We start from the raw sequence: 27,028 nt of genomic DNA on the forward strand, positions 1-27,028 counted from the left end.
CGAATCTTTAACTATGTAACAATCTTTTCTAAAATGTAAATCTGCTTTTGGCTAATGTAAATTTCATAAAGTCTTTAACTGTAAATCGGGGATAGAGAGTGAGTAACCCTCTCTAGCTCCCCTTCATCTTGGTTTGAAGTGACTACGATTTAGTAACTGTTTTTTCTGTAATGTATTAAAGTTATTTCCATACAAGCCACCTCAGTAGTTTGGGAATAGCCCCTGTTTCATTGGCCAAGAGCCCTGTAGGTTTTAATTTTTCATTATCTGGGAGCGAAGTGTACGCCTCCATTCAGTTTGTGTTTGGACCGTTTATTTAACCTGTTCTTTTTCTCAAAGGCCCTGAAGGTTGGGTATTAGATACCCCTGTATAAAACTATTTCAGTTTGTAAGCTGTGCCTTGAGAGGCCAGAGATTGTAAGATTTTGATGATCCCTTGAGTGGGCTGGAAGAAACTGAGAGCCTGTTAGCTCTTTTCAAAGTTTTGTAATAGTGAAGGGTGCCTCTGCAGAAAAGCTGCTACTGCTTTAACTAATTGTGGAGTTTACAATGGACATGAAATTTTTCTTGGGGAACCCTTTGCATCTCCAATCTCTTTGTGACACTGCATAATGCAATACACAAAGCCTTTGGAAATTTTGAGCTTCTGGCACATTATACCTAATGCAGCTTTATGACATTTACACAATTTTTGAAAGCATCCCAGCCAAATCTGGAAAGCTATAAACAACTTCCTACTTCCGCAGTCAACAACAACTCATGACAACTCTCATCACATGTTCGGAATGTGCTGCCATCTATGAGCAGAAATACAGCCACCATCAAAAGTTGTGAAATTATTTATGGTAATAATAATGGCACATGGCCTCCAGAAAGGCCTGGGGCAGCACTTTTGAGTTGGTGTCCATGGGCGACCTGCACGTCTGTGAGGATGGGGCCCTACCTTGGATGAAATCTAATGTTTAAGACAGCACAAAAAACTAGTCCCCAAGCCAGAGTAAATAACCAATGTACGAAGGCTGATCAACAAAGACTGCGACTGATTTTTTTTCACAGATGTTTATTACTCCATTTCAATGTTTACATGATCTTTCTCAAAGTAGTAACCTCCTACTTCAATGCACTTTCTTTGAGTCTCTGGCAGTCCTTGAACACACGGTGCAGACCATTCTTTGTCAGGTCCTTGAGAATCGCCTCACTTTTCTTGAGCACTGCTTCAGAGTTATCGAATCGAATGCCCCTAAGCTTTGCATTTAGTGATAGGAATTTTAAAAATTCACAGGGTGCAAGTTGAGGGCTATAAGGTGGTTGCGATACACAGGTAATGTTGAATCAAGCTAGAAACTGCATGACTTGATTTGCGACGTGAGACCGTGCATTGTCATGACAAAGTCACCAGCCAATCCGAGAAACCTCTGGTTGTTTCTTTGCAGTGTGCTTCCTTAGTGTAGCCAATACTGACGTGTAGTAACAGTCGTGTGAGGGAGAACTGCACGCTGGTAAATCATTCCATTACAGTCAAAAAATGTGCTCACCGTCACTTTCCCTGCAGATGGAACAACTTTTGCTTATACTTGGCTATTTCCACACTGTGCTGGCTTGTTTTCCTTCAGGATCATAATGATGCTTCAGCTTTTCTTAAGTTTCAGTGGTTGTGTGGTTTAAACGAAAGCAGAATTTGATTGCGCTGTACTGCTCCTCTTGCGTCACCTCCATTGTCTGGTATGCGAAATGCGCGTAGTGTCTACAAAAACAGAACATTACTACCAACCTACCAATACGAGAGTGCTACCGCCTACGGACATTATACATTAAAACCCGCTCTTTTCAAATATTTGTTACAGATAGGAAACTATCATGGAAGCTACAGGAAAAAATCAGTCTCAGTCTTTGTTGATCAGCCCTCATAGGTTAAAATCCCCTGACCAGGCCAGGAATTAAACCTGGTACACACCAAGCGTGTTGGTCGTGCAGATAGGACGCGCAGCTGTGTGCTTGCATTTGGGAGATAGCGGGTTCGAACCCCATTGTCGGCAGCCCTGAAGGTGGTTTTCCGTGGTTTTCCATTTTCACACCAGGCAAATTCTGGGGCTGTATCTTTAAGGCTACGGACACTCCCTTCCCACTCCTATCCCATTGTCACCATAAGACCTGTCTGTGTCAGTGCGACGTAAAGCAAACTGGGAGAAATAAAAACACCCTGGTACACCCGGTCCAAAGGTCAAAGCTATGGAGCCAGACAATTTGTTTGTTTGTCCTGTTTCTCTACGGCGTCGTCTGTCGTGGTGGGTTTTTTATGACCGGATGCCTCTCCTGACGTCAAACTCATCACAGGAGTTAATGAGATGAAATGAATGGCGTGATGGGTAGGAAGAGAGAGGGTGAAACCCGGTGCCAGCACATAACCTTCTCCTGTCGAATAGCAGCAAGGGGTCTGCTCAAGGCTTAACATCCCCATCCGATGGACGAATCACTGTCAGCAGCATCATATGCCCTCACTCCATATGAGCACTGCGGAGAGGTTTGGAATTTAATCCAGGCTTTTGGCACGCAGTCTAGTAATTAAACATTGTATATCACCACCCCTACCCTACCGGCCAACCATCTGATGGTGAACATTTTTTTCGACCAATGGCTAACCTCAGTGTCAGACCGTTTAGACTTCAGTGCCTTAACGATCACGGCCACCAGGCGGGCTAATGACAATTCATTGTAAGACTCGGTAGTTTTGTTTCGCCAGCTTTCCTCGTGTATGAGAACAAGATCTTGAGTGATAGTCTTACATTCATCCTCTCGTACCCCAATACAAATTGTACTTCTCGTTCATGGGGTGCCTGCCCGTTTCAGATGTTGGCGATCAGCATGGCAACACATCTTTTATCTGTAACTGATCTCTTTCGGGTCCTGTATTTTCTTTTATGTGTTGTTATATCTCAAAATGTTCAAATGATGATTGTTTTCATGCTTTTTCTTCATGTTTGAGGCAGATATCTTTTGTTGTTTCAGTGGGATCTTCAGGTTAAGTACAAGAAGAATCCTGTCATTCTAGACGGTGGCTACGAGGAGTGGCTTTTGAGGTACCCGGCGTACACAACCAACTCCAAGGTGAAGCCTCCCGGGGAGGAGAGGGACTCCATCACCGATCTTCTCGGTAAGGAAAATAGGCAACTGCATTTAATGATATTCACTGCAGTTGAGTCAACGTCATTTCATTAAAGCTCAGAGTGAATTACTTTTGTTTTCATTCAGAAAAAGCATTATTGTTATTAAATATTTAGCTTTACTTGAAAGAGATTTCAGCTTATGAGGTGGTGTGAGTTCATATAGTACATGCTGAGAGATGTTACTTCTTACAAAATTGTACAAAAACTATTTTAATCCTCCTAGTCAATACTATATTTGAATAAGATCAACTCATTCGAGATGTGGTGCTGGAGAAGAATGCTTTGCATTCCTTAAACTGCATTTCGAACCAATGAATACATCTTCAAAGAGCTGAACATCAGTACCAGGTTATCGGCAAAATGTCAACAGAGGATTCTCCAATTCTTTGGTCATATTATGCATCGTGGAGAAGGAAGCCCTGAAAAGCACATAATCTTGGGAAGCGTGTCTGGAAAGAGGGAGCGAGGGCGAGCACCTCTACGCTGGACAGATGGCATAAAATATGCAACAAAGACACCGATCATACTGCCGTGCACCATATTGGGCGACCCATCAATTGCTCCGGCTATTTTTCCCTCATCCAACCATCACTTCTGCGGATCATTAAATGGATCAATGCATTTAAGAAAAACGATACTAAGTGTCGGTAGCTATGCTCGCTTCTAACATTCATTGAATAAACAGTATGCGCATCATAAAATTTAAGCGATATCGCAATCTTCATTTCTCATATCGCATTTATCGATAGGATAATCCTTAAATTGCCACGCGACACCTCTCAGGGATAATTAAAATGCATCTGTGAATAGTATTATTTTTACGTGAGGTCAACTGGGAAACCACATTTCCTTTTTAATAAATCACCATCGATACCATCCATCCACCGAAATCAATGTTAAGTTGTCCAAGTCCAATCATTCGAAGAAAATAAAAGAAAAAAATTTTTTTTTTAAATTAATTAATTCAAAATCATCTATACCATAATGATATTAGCCTATCTTCAATAATAACCTCTAAATTGAATAATCTATAGTTTATTTCATGATTCTAGAATCATAAAAGAAAATCTGATAACATTTATTTACATCAATTATCTTCCTCCTCTCTATATGGAAAAAAAATTAAATTTATTCTACCTACAATCTGATTCAACTGATCCTCTTGCACTTATTATCCACATCATAAAAATAAAGAATAAATTCTCTTAATCACATAAATCGTAGGTACATATTCTATCTGTTGAAGATTTAGTTAAATATTCTCTGAAATTAATTATCTCGTAATAATAATGACAATTGATTAGCAGAAAAAAAAAATTAATATGGGTTAAAAAATCTAAGTCCCTAAGCCTTAGTAAACTTCATAACAAATATGCTTAATCTGAGTCCATCAGCTCTTGTTTCTTTCTAAAAAAAAAATTTTAAAAAATAAAATAAAATGCTTATTTTCGTCGATATTAAATTAATATACTGTCACTAACACATTTGTATCTTCCAATATTGTAACGTCAGCAGTTGCAAGTAAGTTCCAAGTATATAACAGCTCAAAATGGCTATTTCAAATATATATCGATCATTAAATGAAAAATATTGGTCACTTTGACCATGTCATTTGGTTAAAATATTCAGATAACATCCTAAAATTAAATGTAGGTATCGTATAAAGAACAATTATTATCGTAGTTCAAATAGAAAATATACCTATCATGATTTATGGTTTCACCAATGTCCAATCAAGTATCATAAAATTCGTAGGAATATATTTGGTAACCTATTTTATTTAATTGTGGTAGAGATTCAAATTATGAAATTGCTCTATCAATTAAAGACATTCTCGATACAAAACTTCCAATGACATTCAATACAACGTTGACTTATTCTCTTTGAAGACAACAAGTTTCCCCTTATTTACTTCTTATTTGGATATTTAATCTGAAGACAGTTTACGGTAACCCACATATGAAATCTACTATGTATTTCATTGTATTCACGTACCACTAACCCAATATATCTCGCATTACCATTTTAATATCTTGCCGCATATGTCAAACATCACCATTGGCCAGTAATACGTCATATTTACCACCAAAATTATCCATAAGCATATCTATCTCTCCATTTACCAATATTAATTACCATAATATCTCGTCATTTATTCCCATAAACATATCTCAGCGAATAATTATTCGTAAAACCACATCAACATATCACTCAAATCCTAACTTCCCTACGTAAACATTTATCATTTCCAACTAGGCGGCAAATCATCTTAACATATCATTAATGTACTGCAACGGTACATTTCTGGGTTAAGTTTCATCTGTAATACACATGAACACGTTATCCTGTAAATGAAACACATGTATAAACTAAACAAGTAAATTTTTTCTCACATGTCATTGCGTCGTAACTGTAACCAGATCTAAGTTACTCAGAAATCAACTATCTTCTTTAAAACATTACGTCTGGGATATGTCTCTTTGTATACGTTGTTTCAATCCCGTAATGGTTGAAAACATCACTTTAAGTCTCTCCTTGTTCAATTATAAACATTCCTATACTATGACATTGATTATAAACTCTGGAAGAAATACCTACTCCCATAATGATTAATCAAGTAGGATAATCTCATTGCAAAGATAGTTTCACAATTAAGTATTTATTTATTTTCCACCTAGTCGATACAATGATTGCTTAAGGCAATTTTAAAGGTCAATCTTATGTTAATTTTAAGGACACTTCCTCTAAAGCATTACTTTGTCAATTTTATATATTTTTCATCTAAACAGTGTTATGTGGCTGAAGATGTTGATAATATACGAAACATGTACCACTTTTGACCTTTAAAATTGCCTTAAGCAATCATTGTATCGACTAGGTGGAAAATAAATAAATACTTAATTGTGAATCTATTGAAGTGCGATACGGACCATGAAACTGATTTTATGTAATGCAAAGATAGTATCGACTGAGATTTCATCACGAAGAACACCATAACAAGCAACATACCAATGTTCACTACAAATATATTTTTAATACTACGTCTACGACACATTAGTCTCAAGATAATAAAATAATTCTTTGGAACTTAGCTTGCGGCTGCTGATGTTAGATGACTGGGTTATGGCTCCGATGTTGTCATCTTAGGGCTGTGTGGAAAGTCCCAAACATCCGTTACGTCACCATCAGGTTGTAGTCTCAAAACCCGGGTTAGCAGGAACAGCTGGGCGGTCTACGTCGGAAAGTCTGCTCCATCTCCGATTTAGCCTCTCATGTTGTAGCCGTTAGTCATATATGAAAGAAACATTTCCAATATGGCAATTAATATCACATCCATATCCTTCAGAATGTTCTACAAAGAATCTAGATTATATTTTCGTTTCAGGCTATTATGTCAGAAATTCAATGTCAATTCCTTGCGACAGATTTTAACAGGTAAATTATCAAATTAGCTTTAAATTTTTCTTTATCCAGCCAATCAACCTATAATACGTTAAATTTGACTTGGTATTTCGTAACGGCCTTCGGTCTATATTCCGACTATTGTCCGGATACTTTTCAACTTCTTCTGACTATCCGCCTCGATATTTGATCAGATATAGGCGTAATTCTAAAATTTCTTCACTGTGCAGGTTCTTCAGCTCTTATTAATTGAAATATCTCCCTTCTTCTTTCCGCGAGGATTATTTTTTTCGTAGATAAACTTACTTCGAAGTTTTGCGTACCAAGATTTTTTTATTGTTCACACTCTTCCTCTTTTTTAACAATTTTAAAAACTTTCTATTATTTTTTTATCACGGCCGCATGGATCCTTTATAACTTTACGTCTTACTCCATGACCTAGGCATACTTAATTCGCCAAATGAACATCTTTGCCGTCACATGCATGGCCTCCTTGATTTTATGCGTCCGTATTATATATATTCTGAAATCACGGCCTATTTCACTTAATATATTCGTTCTTTTTTAGATGTATGGCTCAATTACATAATATTTGCGATCTCATTACCGTGCATGGCAAACTTTTAACGTCGTATGACATCCTTTATTCCGTTATCAGGACGATGAAAACGGAACAATACAATCTATCCGTATAGCAGAAGACCGTGGAGGATGGAAACGGGTACAAAGAAATATCTTCAGAGATCACGAACCTCAGGATTGAGGGACCGATATAGACAGACAGTCAATACTTTATATTTTTTACGTCCAATTAAGACGAAAGTTCACACATAAATTGACATGTTTCGACCCGGCAATGGGTCATCCTCAGTAAGACATGTATGATGTGTTAAAACCATAGGAGATACACAAAATGAAATGTTAGTTAAAAGTTTTTAAAAACATGATAAAAGTTAAAAAAAACTGTGAAATGTTGATCGTTAAAACAGTCTTGAGCTGGAAGTCTTTCTGTTTCAATGCGTTTGTTGTCCTTTGGTGTGGATCAACTGGTATCTGTATACTGTTGTGTTCTGACGTGGGCTGATGTACATAAGCGTTATTGAAGTTGAACCGTCTGATTTTCGTCTGTAAAATGGATAATACAAATCGAATTAAGGTTGAAAAGTGGTGATTAACAGGAACAAACATTTAGATTACGTTATAAAGAACGAAAATTAACTTACGTTACGTGGGTCCGCTTGTATCACCAGTGTTCTCTGATTGTGGAATCCAGCTCTCGACTGACGTGCTCCTGCAATCGAGATGCAACACGTGTTGCTGCAAGGAAGTGGAGTGTAGAAATGGGGCGGGGCTTGCGAGATAATGGGGGCGGCGACTGAAACCGAGTGTAATAATTGTGAGTTCTTATGTTCCTGTTTTTTACTACAAATGATCGGAATAAGAGTTTCCCATATTACGTTCTTTTTTTTCTCATTTGCCTCGTTTAAGTTAAGAGCTGGGTTCTTATATTGATCCATAGTGATGTAAAAATTCTCTAAAATGTTGAGTAGCAGACCTTTTTGTTCACGTCGTAGAATTTTTAGTTCTTGATCTATTGTAGTATAATTGTGATTATAGTCTTTGTGATGTACAATTTTGTAAGAAGTTCAACCGTCAATACGAATTCAAGAATGAGATTCATAGTCTGTAATGAGAGATGTTAAGTACAGGGAAGAAACCACAGCATGGTTTCCTATTTTCACACCAGGCAAATGCTGGGGCTGTACCTCAGTTTAAAGACCCAGTCATGAGTCAACTCATGAAAATAGATTTTTTTGTTTTTAATTAATTCAGTTAGATTTCGTTTAGTGAAATGAAATGGCGTATGGCTTCTAGTGCTGGGAGTGTCCGAGAACATGTTCGGCTTGCTGAGTGCAGGTCTTTCGATTTGACGCCACTAGGCGACCTGTGCGTCGTGATGAGGATGAAATGATGATGAAGACGACATACATATCCAGTCCCTGTGCCAGCGAAATTAACCAATGATTGTTAAAATTCCTGACCCTGCCGGGAATCGAACCCAGGACCCCTGTGACCAAAGGCCAGCATGCTAACCATTTAGCCATGGAGCCAGACATTTAGTTTAGTAGAAGAGTGGTATGCCAAAATTGGAACTTAAAAATCTCCATTAGCTTACGAGATGTGAAAATCCTAAATGTTAGGTAGGGGATAGCATGATGTCACTGTTGCCTTACTACAGGATATTGCGTGCCACTTCCGTCTGTCTGCGAGGGTTCCTCCGTGTCAGTGTAATGGAGATGAATGTTTTTAAAATCTTTATTCGTGATATTTGTGTTTGTGGTTTCCGGAGAATATCTTTTTTTTTTTAATATGGTGATAGAGTTCAAGTGTTATTTCTGTAATCTGTGATCTATTTTTGTTGTTTTTGTGGGAGTATATTGGCTTAACTTTATTGCCCTAAGTTTCTCCATATTGGATTCTGTGTAATGGGTCCATAGATTAATCTGCTAAGAGTGTTATTTCTTGTTTTTGAAATCTCTTGATTGATACCATGGAAACCACTACATAGATTTGCGCTCCACTAGTTTGTGGTACCCTGTTTACGGGAGCCATTTGTCTAGCGGGCATTCTATATCTCTTGCCCTGTCGGGGTTGTCGTTACTGCATGTCCATAGGTACAACTTTAAATTGCCCTACACTTGACCCCTGGGTGGTATCAAGATAGCAACTACATTGGCTGCTGGACCTAAAGGTTTACTTTACGGATATCCCAGCAATCAGAGGATACTCCAATATGATAAAAGTGACTAGAACTAGAAATGGTTCTTTTCAAAACACCACTGAAAACCTTGATATTTGTACTATAGTAACAGTGTATCCTCTTGCCATACGAATTAATTCAATAAATAGTTTGGAATAATCATGTCCAGAAAAGTGAAACCTCATCAATTTGAACCAAAGTTCACAACATCTCGACTAGGAAATGAACCACCAGCAAATAGTTCATAGTCCGGCTTTCTGCAATGTGTAGAACATACGAAACTGTGTCGGGTTGGTGAGAAATTAATGCAACTACTTTTTTATAGCCAAGCTCGATATCTGTCTGGAGATTCCTCTTGATCATGGAAACCTACACCTTCTTCCTTTGATGTTTTGAGGAGTTTGCATGGTTGCAACCCTGCAGAACACAGTAAACTATGCTTTTACTTAGATATCGTTTACAGTAGTTAAATATGCTGAACCAACAGTTGCTACACCTTCTAATAGCATGCAGGAGGCAGCTTGCCGACAGTGACGTCGCTTGCTATGGCAGTTTTCCGCTTATATCTCCTGAACAATGTAAAATAATGCAGTAGGATTGTTTTCACCATGCTGTTTAAAATTTAATCTTGCATTCAACGAGTTAAGAAAATAAAACTACAAAATAAGTGGCCTTAAAGGCAGCGGTGGTTTCCTTCCCGCTCCTGTGTTCCATGTCTTTTACTACATTTATTCTTCTTCTTTTTTATCTCCCCTTTTCCTGTGTTTATCCAGCTTTTGCTCTTGATGAAGCAGGGAAACAAACGTTTCCATCGGAACAAGGACAATCTCCATGTCTTCATACAGTGCCATCTCCAAATAGATTGGCTCCTTTATTGTGTTTCCGCATTTGTCCTCGTCTCCTTTTTCTGTTGCTCCCTCGTTCCGCACTGACCTGCCATTGTGTTCGTGCTATTACGTATGTTCCCTTCAGTGATCTGTGTTACTTTATAGGGCTGTGATTTCTATGATCTTGTAACTCTGGAAATATGCATGCACTCATGCCCTAAAACAATACCAGAACATAATGATGTGATGCAAAAGGAATTAGTGTATTTCTCCAAATCCAGACACCACTGGTAGCTTGCACGGTAACCACTCTGCCTCCCTTCACCTCCTGCGCGCTTAAAACTCGACCTTCAACACCTGTGTCTTATTAGGCCTATACACTATATCACTAGCCGCGAAAAGGGTTGTACAGTGCCTCTACGTAACTTCACAGGTTCTGTTGTAACCAAGGTTGAGATTTACAAAACACAACTTTATTATTCGCTTCAAATGCAAAATACACTATTTACACAAATAAAACTGAAATTTAACTTGAAGCAAAATGAATTAGGAATCTTGAGAAAGAGTCTATCTTTTGTACACTATATACAAGTTTGCAGTATTTACATCCACTACTATCTCGAAAAGATAGTCCTTGTGATAGCAAAGTCGATAGTCGAAAACTATCAGAAGTACTGACATAAATGTTTTGGAAAGTCCTTCCTTGCTGAGTTCATAAAAGCAAGTTCAATGTAGGAAGAATTCTTACTTAGCGAAACTAAGGGAGCTTGCATTAATTAAGGAAATATGACGGTATGGAATAGTATGACTGGATATGGGCAGCGGAATAAGAGGAGCGGTGACCAGAGGTGAGACCTCGTACTGCCAGAAATTCAGTCCACCTGGTCGAAGCACATTTTCAAGAGGAGTAGCCTCCGTGCTCGACGTAGGGTGTATTCTGGAGCTGGACACCGGGGCAAGTGGGCATCTGGACAGGCTGGGAGTTCCTCTTTATAGTACACACACGATGGTTCAGGCACGCGCACTGAGGGCTGCGCGTCGAGGCTAGAAGAATGACACTTGGCGCGCGTGTAGCTGGCTGGCGGAGCGAGAAGGGAGCGCCGGACATACAACAGGTTCTCAGAAAATAGTGAAGAGAGAATGACATTCTACCTGGCAGCAGACAGCATGGGGACCGGGTGAGCGACAATTTCCTAAATAGATTTTTTCTAAATGTCCCTGTATTAGTCTCTACAAAAATGTTTCTCAAATCTGCAGAATGGCATCAAACATGAGAGCCTTCAAATTTCTAGAAAGACCATGGCTAGTCAGTGGCAGAGTTATAATACGTCTACTGTACCTCACATTTAGTCAAATTAACAGTTTTACAGATAGCAGGAATATTTTCGTGATGGATCATCGTATTGTAAAGACACGTGGAAAAGGGGTATTGCTGGCAAATTTTCAGCGTGTTTTCATCGATAAAATTTCCAATTTTAAGTAAATGGTTATTGAACACATGGAGATGAAGAATTGTGCCGCTGCAGGAAAATACGGAATAACTAAAGCCAATGTTTGGTGCTAGCATGAAGGCAAAAATAGTCTAAAAATGTGTACTGTACAAGAAAGGCATTCATATGATTTCACAAAGCACTTTTTAAGCCTGATTTTTTTTTTTTTTGAAGGAAAAATCGGGGGGTAGTCTTGCATTTAGGATTGCCTTGTATTCAGAGAAACAATAAATATTGCTCGAAATTTGCTTCGAAGACCAGCAGCAAACTGACCGCATTTCTAACATTGTTTTGCCTTGTTTTGTTTTTGGAACTTCCTGCCCGTGAAACTTCATTTTGTTGCAAAATATTTGTAAGGATAGGAAATCCAAAATAAGCAGACTTGGACAAAATCTCATGGAATACATGTGGAAAACTGCTAAATTGTTATAACTGCAGTATATGAATATGGATCACTATAGGAAGAGGGACCTTTCATTGTGTTAGTCTTATTGTGCATTTCTTTTCTTGTTCCTATATTTATGTGACTTGATTTCACATTTGTTCCTTTCCTTAAAACTGTTATAATATAACCACACTGATGCTTTTGCACTTTTGTGTGTGTGTGCATCTCTCTCTCTCTCTCTCATGAGACTTACTGATACAATACAAAAAAGTATGCATTTATGTATGTTTTCATCCCAAAGCTCGGTTTGAACCCTTGTATCTCTGCCATCAGCTACGGGTCACTGAAGAAGCATACTAGGAAAATGAGAATTGAAGTATTTTTTTATCATTGCTTTCCTCACCAAGCAATAAGTTGCTACATATCAGTCTATCAAGCACATCTTCATCTTCCTGCATCAACCGACTCTTTGAGCAACATTTACACAAAATTCATAGCAGGGACTGGCTTCATAAGGAATGGCATTACTGGCATCACTAATAACTTAGTCATTCTCATATCATCGAAGCCAAGGATGAAACTGAGACGTGTCAATCAAAGAAACAAATTTGATCTAGTCCATACCAGAAGACATACTGCTCTATAAAAGCTTGGCCTCGCCATCAAAGACTAATGCATTTATATGAGCAATAAAAAGCCTGTCATCATGTTCACGAAAGCTAGAAATTTTAATTTAACTGACATTTGTTAAGAGACATGGTTCATAGTGTGGGTTTCTGCAGTCCTGTCCTAGTTCGTGAACCAAGGACAATGCCTGAGTGGCCTAATAAGTGGTCATGAGAGACGGGATACCAGTTGCTATAGAATGGGAGTGGGCATCTCAGAAATATTTTGAGTCATGGCCCTCTTGCACTCATGCAGCTGGGACTATACAATCCACTGCTGGTCCCTAACCCATTATGGGAGAGTTCCTCACTGGGACTATGTGTAAGTAGGGTAGCATCCTGCTTCACAGAATTTACCGAACTCAGAACATTTTAAGGAAGCCTCGGACCTATGGGAATAACGGAGTCACATTTCCATTTGATAGGCGAGGGACTGCTTGGACACAGTTCAGTGAACGAAATGGAGTTTGATAGGGAGCTATCAATATTAAAGGGACTTACAGAAAAAAGAAAATAGAACTGGCTGAGTCAGCAGAGAGGATGCATCTGGATGTTTTAGGAGCTAATGATATTCTCCTAAAGGAAGATAACAAGGAAGATTATAGAGTATATATAACAGGTGTTAAGTAGGGAAGAGCAGAGTATAGGGTGGGACTGTTCATCAGGAATACTATTGCACGCAACATAGTGTCTGTTAGTCACTTAAATGAGCAAACGATGTGGGCTGATTTAGCTGTTGGAGAAATTAGGATGAATATATATGAATATATATGGTTTATCACTGTGGTTAGCTGGTTTGAGTCCTGTTGATCAAAAATATTTTCATCATCAGAATGTTGGTCGGCAGGGTAGGGAAGTTGGTGGTATACAATTTATAATCACTAGATTGCGTGCCAAATGTCTGGATTAAATTCCAAAACCTCTCCACATGCTCTCATGGAGTGAGGGGATATGATATTGTTGGTGATTCCCCCATTGGATGGAGGTGTAAAGCCTTGAGCAGACCCCTTGGTCTGGAGTACACTGGACAGGAGTACGCTATATGCTGGTACCGAGTTTCACCCTCTTCCTTCCTGCTATCACATATAATGTCATTCAATTTCATCTCATTAACTCCTCTTATGAGGTTGACGTCAGGAAGGGCATCTTGTCGCAAAAAGTCACAACGAAAATTCATCTCACTTCATACACGACCCTGTACAGAAAAGGGAGAAGTGTTGGAAATACATACATTGTCTCAGTCTACACACGTGTGAGGTTGTAGATGAAGTTGACAAGTTTTATGAATCTCCGAGTGACATTGTAGTCAGGCATGTAGGTCTTATGGCAACAGTGGGATAGGAAAGGGGTAGGAGTGGGAAAGAAACGACCGTGGCCGTTATGGAGAAGGATGACCTGTCGAATTGGTTGGTCTCGTCTTTTGCGGCGATATGCAACCCTCGTCTTGTTCAAGAGCTCACAGTAGTAAGCAGCCTTGATTGTGCATTGCTCATGCAGACAATCATCAAAATGCCTCGCCGATCGAAAAAACCGGTTGCAAGAACCTGCCAGCTGACAGTCGAGTCTTGGCTTTCACTGGTGCTGCTTCTCTCCGCCACTCGTTACTGGCTTGTTTGGATTCGGGAGTGTAGTGGTGGACCCATGTTTCATCGCAGGTGACAATCCAACTCAAAAATGCATCACCTTCTTCTGGAAACCTTGCTGTAAGCCTCTGACAGACCTCCAAACGTCTCAGCTTCAGATTTTTAGTCAAAAGGCGAGGGACCCATTTGGAACACACTTTACGGAACTGTAGGTTGTTTGTGATGATTGCTTGACAGCTCCCATAACTGATTCTGACTAGTTCTGCAATTTCTGATACTCTCGCCCATCGATCATCGTCAGTAATGTCTTCAACCGCAGGAATGTTTTCGTCTGTAATGCTGGTCCTAGGACGGCAATCATGTTGCTCATTTTGCACACATTCTCGTCCTTGAACTTTTTATGCCAGGCAAACACACGCGTCTTGACAATGTTTGATCACCGAACTGTGCAGTCAATCTCTGGCAAATTTCCACCACTGTAACTCCTTCACACGCAAGAAATTTTATAATTATGCCCTGCGCAGTGGAGAGGTGCACCTGTTGCTCTAACATCATGAGCGTTACTGATGAAACGGCAGGAAATATCTAACAGAACGCTCTCCCTACTCCTAACGGTCCTGCCTAAGCATAGCAGAAGCCCGGGGCCAGTCCTACCAACTGTTAATGTTCAGGAGCAAAAATTCTATTTATATTTGATCGACCTTCGTATGTAGATGAAAGAAACATAGCGAAACAAATAATAGTTTAATTCAAGAAGTAATCTGTGAAGATTTCTGTAATAACCAGGAAAGGCTAGGTCAAGCAGCAGGGAAACCTTTCCGGACAGTAATAAATAATTTTCGAAAAGGAAGGGAAAGGAAAATGAATAGTGTTATGTGTAAGTCAGGCAAACTCATAATAGATCCCAGGGAATCACTGGTAGGTATATTTTGAAAATCTTCTCATCGTTAAAGGAGATTTTACTGTTGATGATGTGAACAACTGAACAAATAGGAAGGAGGATAATGATGATGGTGAAATTACATTTGAGGAAGTGGGAAGAATTTTAAATAAACTCCATTGTCATAAAGCTGCAGGAATAAATGAAATTAGACCTGAAACCATGAAATATAATGGGAAGGCAGAGATAAAATGGCTTCATAGAATAATATTAGCATGGAGTGTTGGTAAGGTACCTTTGATTGGAAGAAAGCAGTAATTACACCTATCTATATAAGGATTGCAACAATTATAGTGGTATTTCATTGATCAGTATACCAGGCAAGGTGTTTACTGGCATTTTGGAAGGGAGGGTGGGATCATTTGGTTGAGAGTAAGTGACCAGTGTAGTTTCAGATCACAGATGGGGCAGTCAGAATCAGATTTTCGGTACGTGCCAAGTAATCAAAAAATGCTACAAGAGGAATAGACAGTTGTGTTTGTTTTGTTGGTCTAGAGAAGGCATATGGCAGAGCACTGAGGGAAAATATGTTTACTGTATTGGGGGCTTATGGGATTAAGAGTTGATTATTAAAAGCAAGCATTTATGTTGACAATTGGGCTATGGTAAGAATTGGTGGTAGAATGATTTCTCGGTTCATGGTAGTTACAAGGGTTAGACAAGGCTGTAATCTTTCACCTTTGTTGTTCATAGTTTACATGAATCATCTGTAGAAAGATATAAAGTGGCAGGGAGGGATTCAGTTAGGTTGAGATGTAGCAAGCAGTCTGGCCTATGCTGATGACTTGGACTTAATGGCAGATTATGCTGAAAGCTTGCAGTATGATAATTTTGGAACTTAAAATAGGTGCAGTGAGTATGGTATGAAAATTAGCTTTTTCTAGACTAACCTAGGAGAATTGAATGTCAGGTTGGGAATACAAAGCTGGAACAGGTACGTAATTTCAAGTATTTAGGATATGCATTCTCCCTGTATGGTAATATTGTAAGTGAGTTTGAATCAAGGTGCAGCAAAGATAATGTAGTATTCTCGAAGAAGGAAGTCAGCTCCCAGACGAATCTTCTTTCTTCTAATATAAAAATATTATACAATGTAGATTCCATTAACTTGTAATATGTACTGAGTTCTGAATTTTAAATTATAACAACCAGGGAAAACTCCTTAAGATCAGAACCTCAATTGATTATAATTCCTGGTTAAAAATATAGAGATATTTGTGGTAGTCTTTTATGAAACGAAATAAAATGTATTAGTAGGGAGTGCATGAAAAACAATCAAATGCTCACCCCCTGGCCAGTCCTGTTATATTCCTCCTTACCTTATGCCATCAGCCGACTGACTGCGCGTGTTGTGAGGTTGATCTGCGAGTGAAGGTCGAAGCAGAGGTGGGGAGATGGAAGGGGGGGAGTGATGCGTGTATCATTGGGAGTGCTGAAGAACCTCTTCACTTCAAAGACTAATACCACAACAAACTATATTATCAATACGAGCAATGATGTGTTCAGCGTTTTAATTCTCTTCGGAAGAACATTTTAACTTCATTATCACCTTTAGTGTTCTCATTATTTTATATGTGCCAATAAATGTACTGCTTCTTCTTTTTATTTCTGTTTCTTGCGTTAGGACCTACTAGGGATCATGTTCCAATTTCAATTCTTCATCCTTTGTTGTTGTTCCTTCCTTTTCTTCCAATATTCCTTCATTGTTTCACTATGTTTCTTTCTTCAGACCACATTGTGCCGGTTTTCTTTGCCTCCCTCCGTTGGAATCCTTTCATCTTTAAAATATTCTTCCTGAAAATTTCTCTTTCCATTACTTCTTCTTCTTCTCTGATGTTGTTTCTTTCCAAGTCTGTTTTGATCTCTTGAATCCAAGTGGTGGTTGACTTTTTCTTCCAAAGATATATGAAGATCTTTTTGGTTCATCTACTGTCGTCCATTCTGTAAATATGTCCAAAGAAAGCCAGTCTCCTCTTCCATACTGTTATAGTTAAGTTTTCTATGTTCTGATAAATTTTGTTATTACTTCTTAATTTCCAAAATTCTGTAGTTTTTAGAGGGCCTAATATTTTTCTTATAATTGTTCTTTCTGGTACCTCCAATCTTTCAAGTTTATAATTGAGTACTAAGAATTCACTGGCATATAAGCATTCTGGTTTCACAACTGTGTTGTAGTGCTTTATTTTAAGATTTTTTGTTGTTCAATATCTCTTTCCATTTTATGTATCCTTGACTCTGTAACAGATTTTTCCAAACCATTTTCTTGGATTGTTTCCCCCAAATATTTGAATTGCTTTACTCTTTCGATTGAACCAACATCTGTTCCTAGGAATTTTGGAGCATTTTTTTATATTCGTCATGAATTTGTTTTTTCTGCTGAAATTTTTTTTTTGCAAGTTGCTGTACGTCGCACCGACACAGATAGGTCTTATGGTGACAATGGGACAGGTAAGGGCTGGGAGTGGTTAGGAAGCGGCCGTGGCCTTAGTTGAGGTACAGCCCCAGCATTTGCCTGGTGTGAAAATGGGGAAACCACGGAAAACAGTCTTCAGGACTAGACAGTGGGGTTCGAACCCACTATCTCCCAAACATGCCAAAATTCTTAAGCCTGCCATGTTGGCTGTCTCTTCCAGAAGATATACTTGTATTGCTGCATTAGTCAGGCTTTCAGAGAATATGGCAAAATCATCTGCGAAAGCTAGGCAATTTATTGCAACACCTTTGTTCTTTCTCCCCGGCATAAATGGTAATATATTATGGTGCTTTAGTTTTTCATTCCAAATTCTCACAACTTTTTCCAAGATACAGTTAAAAAGGCGTGGAGATAAGCCATCACCTTGTGTGATGCCTGTTTTTATTTTAAAAGGTTGTGATATCTCGCCCATAAATTTAACTTTTGATACTGTATCTGTAAGGGTTTCGTGGATCAGGTACTTAATATACTTAATGTACGTAGGTTTTTAAAATTTTTATTTATTTATTTAAAAGCTGAAGGTATTCCAGAATGGAATGAATCATGTTCTTGTAATGTTTAGCTAGAATTTAAGTTGACACATGTTTGTATACATTTAAAAATTAGCTATAAAAATAAAATAAGTATTGGAAGTTGGGAAAATCCTTTGACCTTAGTTGAGTTAAAGCTAATACAGGATAATAAAATGAGATTAGTAGTAACAGCTTGATCATGAAGATGGTTGTATTTATATTTGACGTATGTGTTTGGTTCACAGATGATATACAGTATCCCACTTTAATTGAGCAGGCTCCAAAGCCAGCTACAGTTACACCAGCAGTGGACCGCAAGGCGAAACCAATCATGGAACCATCTTCTTCCTCTCTGCCGACCGTGCGCCTATCTTCTAAATCCTCCTCTTCTGAGACGTCATCTACTTCCGTGACAGTAGGGAATCGTTCTAAGACGCCTTCTTCTGATTCTACTAGCACCTCCATTCCATCTGTGGACCGGGCAGCCAAGAAAGCAGCAATACAGACTTACGAGGAGAGAGCCCAGTATATGCGTAAACTGTTGAGCATAGCAGATTCGTCCCTAGAGTTGGAAGAAAAGAGACTGAAGGCTGAGGAGGAATGGGAATCTTTAAGGGTCCGCAGGGAGCGAGAGGCTGAAGAGGAAATGAGGTTCGAGCTGCAGGAGCGAGAAGCACAGCTACTGGACAGCATTCAGCGTCTGGAGAAGCTTCAGTTAGAGAAGGTGAGATGTTCTTGGCTCATAATCCAATTGTAGATTAATCACACTTCCTAAGTAAATGACAATCGTGGGGTTATCATATTAGCATGTTAAGGCATTTGCTGCAAAGAAATGAGAAAAATCAGAGAAAATTACATAGATGGGAAACAGATACCATATTTTTTTGATTCTAAGGTGAGACTGATTTTAGGCCAACTGCTGGGAAATCAGAAATGAAAATTTAAAGAAAATGAAGTACTCAAAGCATTACAAATAAATGTTCTGTCATTTAATTGTTTAGTCAGTCGTCGCCATTAGATGATTCAGATTTGTCATCACTTATTTCTTTGTCACTTTATTTGTATGGAAAATTCTAAATTCTCATGGAGGGAATTAGATATTTTTCACCAATAGAGCATGTCAAAAATGTCAAAAACATATCAGATGTAAGGCTTTTCCAGCGTTTGCTTTATTAACCAGTGTTTCGTCTTAGGTCTGACACTAGGCTCATCAGAGTTGGATGTGTCAGACCCTACTCACTGACGTTGGGGTGTATGCAGATGAACTTTCCAGAAGCCCTTATAAGAGGCACAGTCTGATAACTGCATACAGGAGACAAATCTCCACAATGGAATTATTGCCCGCCTAGCAATTCCGAATGGAAAATTCTAAATTCCCATGGAGGGAATTAGATGTTTTTCACCAATAGAGCATGTCAAAAATGTCAAAATCATATCAGATGTAAGGCTTTTCTGGCGTTTGCTCTATTAACCAGCGTTTTGTCGGTGGTCTGACACTAAACTCATCAGAGTGGGATGTGTCAGACCCTCCCCACTGACACTGGGGTGTATGCAGGTGAACTTATCAAAAGCCCTTATAAGTGGCACAGTCTAATAACTGCATATGGGAGACAAATCTCCACAGTGGAATTATTGCCCTCCTAGCAATAAAGTGTCATTCGTCGTGGTTAACCTGTTTGTATAGCGCCACAGCATGTAGTGGAGACTTTGCATCTTCTGTGAGGAAGGGTAGCAGGGGATATATTTTACCAAGTTGACTGACACTGAGGTATGATTCAACCGCTTGCCGCGCGCATTCGTCAGTCTGGCAGTCTCTTTAGTGTCTGTAAGTTACTTTTAGTTTCTTAGTGTGCAGTAAAATACTAAATGATTTTTAATTGCATAATCACGCCGTACTTCTATTTAATTGTATTACATACGTAATTGTTGTTACTTTGGTGGAAGTTTTATTCTACAGTATTGAATCAAAATGTCAAAAATCTATTACAACCTTTACCTTTCTGTCGAAATTTGCTCATTGAGCATAAAAATGTACAATTTTTTAGCCCCTTTTTTTTTTCTTCGCAGTTTTGATGTATATTCACCCCCTGCCCACCATCCCACAAACCCGGCTACTTTGTTGTCTTGCAGGTTATAAACTTTTGTTGCCTGTAAATATTTTTCCCCTTACTTTTAATTTCCAATCGCCACTACTGGTTTGCTCGACTACGAAACAAAGAAAGTACTCAGAAGCGCAAGGACAAGTCGTCAACTCATTCAAACAATAAAGCGCCGGAAGATATCTTACCTTGACTGTGTCATCAGTTACCTGATCTTACAGCGGTTTGTACAAGGCAAAATACAGGGTTTAGGAGGTGTTGGGAGAAGGTGAAGATCATGGCTTGGAAATATCAAAGAATAGACTGGAATTCGCAGTATTGAAAGACTTTTTTATGTAGAAAGAGAATGCACAACATTCTCCACAGTGATTGCCAACATCGGGGGGACGTGATATGGTAAGAAGAGGAGGAAGAGGAAGAAGAAGAAGAAGAAGAAGAAGATGATGATGATGATGATGATGATGATGATGATGATGATGATGATGATGATTAAGATTTTATTAGTTGGAATATCTTTGATATTTTGTATTGTCATATTTATTCACATAATGGGCACACCCAAATTTGCCTTTGAAAAGATAAAAAGAAATTCTCTGTTTAATTGACACATTTCATTTTCAAGAAGAATTATCTTACTAATATTTAACGTCTTAAAATCAGATGGATGGCTGCAGACTCAGTTGTCCTGACCATGCAGTACATTTTCCATGAAGGATAGCAAATATTTCCATAGTGTATGTGTAAAGGATAAGACAGTGTGCAGTATTTTTTTAACATGTATAATATTTATTGACTATGATAAGTTTGTGGTGGAGTAGCAGTGTTTAAATTCAAGTTTTTAAGTGACAGTGCATGAAAACTGTAACTGCAAGTAGTCTCTTTTTAATGTCTACAAAATAACAGGTGGGACAGAGTGGACTCCCTAGTTTCAATAAATCACTGAAGAGCGTGCACATGAGTAAGCGGAGTGGGAGTAGTAGCATTTGGTGGGGGGAAAGACGCCATTTTAGTAGTCACCATGCCGTGGACTGGCGAGCATCGTGGTTTTGTAGTTTTGTAGTCGAAACGTTTTTTTAAAATAACGATAGTGTGGTGGCGACGCAGAGGGCATTTCGTAGGCGGTTTGGTAGCAAAATTTTCGTTACTGGGCAGCTGAAAACCCACGCAATCTTCACCAAAGACCTCTTCATTCACCAAAAGTGACTGTGTGGTGTGCTGTGTCCTCCATAGGCATTATTGGCCCCTACTTTTTTGAATCGGAAGATGCAACCGTTACTGTGAACGCTGTGCGCTATTGTGAGATGTTGGAGAACTTTTTCTTCCCCAAAATGGAAGAGTATGGTGAGAAAATGGAAATAGAAGCCTTTTGGTTTCAACAGGATGGTGCCACGGCTCATGCCGCCCGTCGCTCTCACCAACTTCTGCAAGAACAGTTTCCCGGCCGCGTGATCTCATTACGAGGGGATGTTTCATGGCCCCCTCGATCCCCCGATTTAAGCCCATGCGATTATTTTCTTTGGGGTTACCTCAAATCTGAGGTTTATAAAGTTCGACCAAGGACCGTGGAAGCCCTTAAGGAAGCAATTGCTGATGTCATCGCTGGAATAACACCAGATATGCTGCGCAGAGTTTTTGAAAACTTTATTGAACGGCTGAATATGTGCGTCGCTCGTCAAGGTCGTCACCTGGACGATATCATTTTTAGAACCAAATGAAAAAAAATGGCATTGTATGTAGATTTCAGAAATAAAAAGCTTTTGTAATAATCTTGTACGGTTTTTATACAGTTAACCCATCAAATCAAGGAGCCCACTCTGCCCCACCCTGTATACTCAGTGGCTAGAATGCTTGCAGTAGTCAATTGTACTGATGAACTGTATTTTTGGTATGGATAGATATAAGTTGAGGTATTGAAGTTACACAGGAAGTTTTACCATAATAGTAACAATGAAATGTGCATAATGTTCTAATACGTCTCTTTTTTTTTTTTCCTCTCACATAAAAGATGCATCCTAGATTTTTGTTGTAAAAGTTTGGTGAAAGGGTAGGGGCAAGTGTGTCCATCACCAGTCTTACTAGTAAAGTGTGTATAAACGTTGTATAGCAGCGAGTGACAAAAAAGAAATGAGTGATGAGTCTATTTTGGTGGTATTTACTGTCTGCAGTTATATAATCGTGGTGAAATATCCGACTTAACCATTAAGTACACATTGAAAAAATGGAAAGTAAAGTTCATGATCTATACCTTGTGAACTTCATGTTCTCACGGCACTGTTTTAGTTATCACATAATCTGTTTAATTTTTATTTTGGCTGAAGATGGCCGCTAGGTGGCTGAAACTAGTCCCAAGACTGATGTAATATTATTTACTTGATATATTGTATTGAAAGGGTGGACCCTCTTGTCAATTTATTTCTTATAATTGCACTTCAATATGGAACAAAAATGAAATTAATAGCTTATAATTATAATGTTTTTTTGTTTGTTTTGTTTTTCGTCACTCGCTGCTATACAACGCTTACACAAGGGTCCTGGTCTCTATAAGCAATTCATTGAATAACTACGACCAGTGTATACACAGGAGGCTTGTACACGTTTTATTAGTAACAAATGGCGCATAAATGGTGTATGAACGTGGTATAAAAGTTATACGCCATTTATTAGTAAGACTACATGTATAAATATGATATAAACAACTAACTGCATGATTACAATAAGTGAATACTCTCCCCAGTTGCCTGGTCATTCATGATTGGGAGAGAAGGCTACTCTGTTCATTCATTCATGTTAAAGCACTCTTTATTTTATTGGTGGATATCCTTTAAATGATAAAAGACCGGGCACCTGGCCGCGCGGTTAGGGACGCGCGGCTCTGAGCTTGCATCCGGGAGATAGTGGATTCGAATTCCACTCTCGGCAGCCCTGAAGATGGTTTCCCATTTTCAAACCAGGCAAATGCTGGGGCTGTACCTTACTTAAGGCCGCGGCCACTTCCTTCCAACTCCTAGGCCTTTCCTATCCCGTTGTCGCCGTAACACCTATCTGTGTCGGTGCGACGTAAAGCTACTAGCAAAAAATGTTAAAAATTATAAAAATGTAACATTTCTGCCATTTCAGTGGAAAATGTAAATAGTTTGGGCTTTTCAATTAGCCTTTTAGAACAGGCTCTTTTGACACTTCTCTTCTTTACAGGAGCAAGAAAACACATCGCTAAGGCTGCTACTGGATGAATACAAAAGGAAGGAGGAAGAGCGTAATAAAGCAGATTCTGGTCAGATGAAGCAGGAAGAAGAAATCACTGCCATAATCCGTTCGAAAGAAGAGGAGAAGCTGAAGATTTCTACCAAGCGTGAAGAGAAGTTTAAAGAAAGAGAAAGGTTTGTTGCTGATGTTGTTTTTGTTGTTGTTCTTCTTCTCCTCTGTCCTCACATAAGGTTGATAACCATCATGGAATATCATGTTATAATGGAAGCCATTTTTCTTGTTTCAACTTAGTTGATTTATAACTGTGAGGTTCTTCAGCCCGACAAAACTAATTCAGGATAACAGAAATTTAGAAAATATTTAAAAAATGTAACATTTATGAACAGATTATACCTGAGTAAGATACCATTAATTAAAAATTGATGCTAATGATTATTTCACATTGGAGATGCTGCATGTCTTTTTTCTTCCCCCTCACATAAAAATTTGGAAGGGGGGGGGGGGGGGCGTGTGTCCATTCTACAGCCTTGCGCGGATATATAAAATATTATCTGTATCCGCAAATATTGTAAATATTTAACTGTATTTCACCAAAAATATTGAAACGGATAGATCTGTTAACATAATACAATAGGCCTGACACCTGGCACCTGAACCCATACAGTCACAGGTTTATGAGGGATTTGCTCTTGCGACAAGTACTGAAGTAACGACCTTTGTTCCTTCCTTCCATTAATTGCGGGCAGGAGCCAGGTAGGCTCAGGTCAGATTTACGGCTTTATAGACTCAAGGCTCTTTATATGCCATCATTTCTCCCGCATTAATTTCAAGGGTCGCCTAACTGCAAGCAAAACTAAGAGCATACCTGAGTGAAAATCAATAAACTTCATTATTTAGACATCAGCAAAATTATCCGCACTGCCCTACAGTTTCCATCAGCGAAGACACTGACTTTGTGGATATCTGCATTCAAACAGGCCTCTATCCATTACACCTATAAATACGATATAAACAACTAACTGCATGTGTTAGTAAATTAATACTCTCTTTCTCCAGTTGCTTGGCATTTATCATATCTTTTTCAGTTCGTCGTCGTCCTCATCATCATCATCTCCCCTTTGCCAGCCGACACCGGGTGGGGGCAAGTATGGTTCCTCTCCACTTTGCCCTGTCTCTCCACCATTCCTCATCCAACACTGTTTTTCAGTTCAGATTCCGTTGTCCTATGCTCTTCATTGAGTCCATCCATCGTAGTCTTAATCTTCCTCATCCTCTCTTCTCTGTCAGCTGTCTTTTCAGAGCTTGTCGTGGCAGTCTTCCCTCTTTCATCCACTTGACATGTCCGAACCATCTCAGTCTGTTCTGTTCCAGTTTGTTACTTAGTTTTTGCACATTTTTCTCATTCTGTGTGTCTTCATTTCTCAGACTGTGCCTCCTTGTCTTCTGTACCATAATCCCCAAGAATTTCATTTCAGCCGCGTGTACTCTACTCTCATCTCTCTGAGTCAGTCCAGGTTTCGGCTGCATATGTCATTATAGAAAAGCGATATCCCTTTTACATTACTTCTTTAGCCTTCATTGGTACATCTTTATTCCGTATTAATCTCCGTACCTAGTGGTAGTTGTATCCTTTTACTAATTTCCTTGTACAGTCTTCCATTTTCTGTCAGGTCATTTCAAAAGTATTTGAAGTGTTCTACTATTTGCAGTTCCTTGTCTCCAATTTTGATAGCTCCTTCTCCTTCTTTATTTCCTCTACACATCATCCTTTTCAGGTATAATCTGTTAATAAAATTATCTCCTTTCAGATATTTTCAAAATGTGTGTTATACTGAATTAGTTTTGACGGACTGAATAGCATCACAGTTATGTAAAGAAATAAGGAAACATCGTGGAATAATTATTCCTAGTTCATATCATAGACGGCAAACTGTCGGATGTCCCATGTCTTTGCCCACATCCACGTGTGCCTTCAGTGATCAGTTGAATCAGACTGTATTTGTAGGCTGCTTTCGTGCATTTCATGAGATTTGAGACTACACATGATTTCCTAGCACAACAAAGTATCTGCTCGTAGGTGATGTAGTCTACCCACAGGATCTTCAAGTCAAAAGTTTATTGGCAAAGCCTTTAGTGTCTAGTCTTCAACAACAGTAAAGGAACACTGATAATGCTTAACGACACTCCAGAGAGTTTTGAATTGGGAATTCCACTCACATCCAAGATCTTTAATATCAGGAATATACCTCTTGCTTTGCCGATTCTGGTTTCGATTTCTCCATCCGAGTCCCATTCTTGTGTTAGCCAACATTCTTAGTACTGTACTTAAAATGTGACAATCTTCCAATAAAAATTATACTTCTGTCCTACATGAAAGCAGTATTGGCATTTTTTTTCCTTGCTAATGACCATGAATTTAATTTTCGTAATGTTTATTTTAAGGTCAAACTCCTCGCTTTCAAATTGTCAGTAAGTATCTCTGTGCCATCTGCAGAGTAGATTATGTTTATTCGCTTCTCATTGATCGATTCCTTCATCAACACATCTGGGCTGATTCAAGAAATAGCTTTGTATGATAAGACTCAAATATAATGCTTTCTGATGAACTAATATTGTTGCAACATAAAAGGATGCTTAATTGTACCACTGTAGTTCTTACCCTGTATGCATCCACACAAGGGGACTGCCCTACTGAGGCGGGAAAGGCGTTCTCGGTTCACCGGAAGGGTGCGAGTTTGATTTCCACGTCAGGAAGTTGAAAAATCGAATAAACGAGCCTTCCAATTCCGGAGGTGCACATGACCCTGAGGTTCACTCAGCCTACATAAAAAATGAGTACCAGATTAATTCCTGCGGGCAAAGGCGGCTGGGCGTAGAACCAACCACTCTACCCCATCAAGTGCCGAGGTTATGGATAGTGGAAGCCTTTACCTTCGACCATTCCAAAGGCCTCCATGGCCTGTACGGAGATGACTTTGCTTTTACACATACACACGGAAAGCTTGCTTATTTTCTGTAGTCTGATATGCACACCGAACTTTCTAAGTACAAAATAACCCACAATGTCAACAAGTAAGATGGAATTATTTTCAGGAAACATTAATAGGTATCTGACTAGTAGGCAGATTTAAGATATTTTTTTCCTATTCTAATTCCTTTACCTATTTTCTTCTTTGTTTCCGTTTCCTTGTTTGACGTAGCGTTTTTGCACCAGAGCGAGGTTTGCTCTTTGGATCGACCAGCATCGGTTTACATGATCGTGCACAATGTTCATTTCAAGATGAACACTCTTCATGTCGCCTGACTAGCATATTTTATCGCTGCTTCTTGTCTTCCGTGGGGCATTGAACTTGTAGGCATGGTAAGTGCCACTATCAGTTGCTGCTCTCAGCACTAAGTTGTACATCTTAGGCGTCCTTCCTACATTTTCTCCAGAACGGAATTGTGTTGTTAGTTCTGTGATCAAGGAGAGAAACTCAAAGAGACCATCATAATATGCACATCTCTGTGGTGTGTAGAGGGT

General features: G+C 39.0%; 1 protein-coding gene across 1 annotated transcript in view; it reads left to right on the top strand.

Annotated features, from left to right (window-relative positions):
- Positions 1-27,028, top strand: part of Usp8 (Ubiquitin specific protease 8) — a 159,543-nt gene that overhangs the window by 57,147 nt on the left and 75,368 nt on the right. The window contains exons 6-8 of the mRNA XM_067156292.2: positions 3,007-3,151; positions 18,448-18,926; positions 23,494-23,678. Of these exons, the coding sequence (XP_067012393.2) occupies positions 3,007-3,151; positions 18,448-18,926; positions 23,494-23,678 (809 nt within the window). The remainder of the gene's footprint in view (positions 1-3,006; positions 3,152-18,447; positions 18,927-23,493; positions 23,679-27,028) is intronic.

This window comes from Anabrus simplex, chromosome 12 (genome assembly GCF_040414725.1).
Source record: "Anabrus simplex isolate iqAnaSimp1 chromosome 12, ASM4041472v1, whole genome shotgun sequence".
NCBI lineage: Eukaryota > Metazoa > Arthropoda > Insecta > Orthoptera > Tettigoniidae > Anabrus > Anabrus simplex.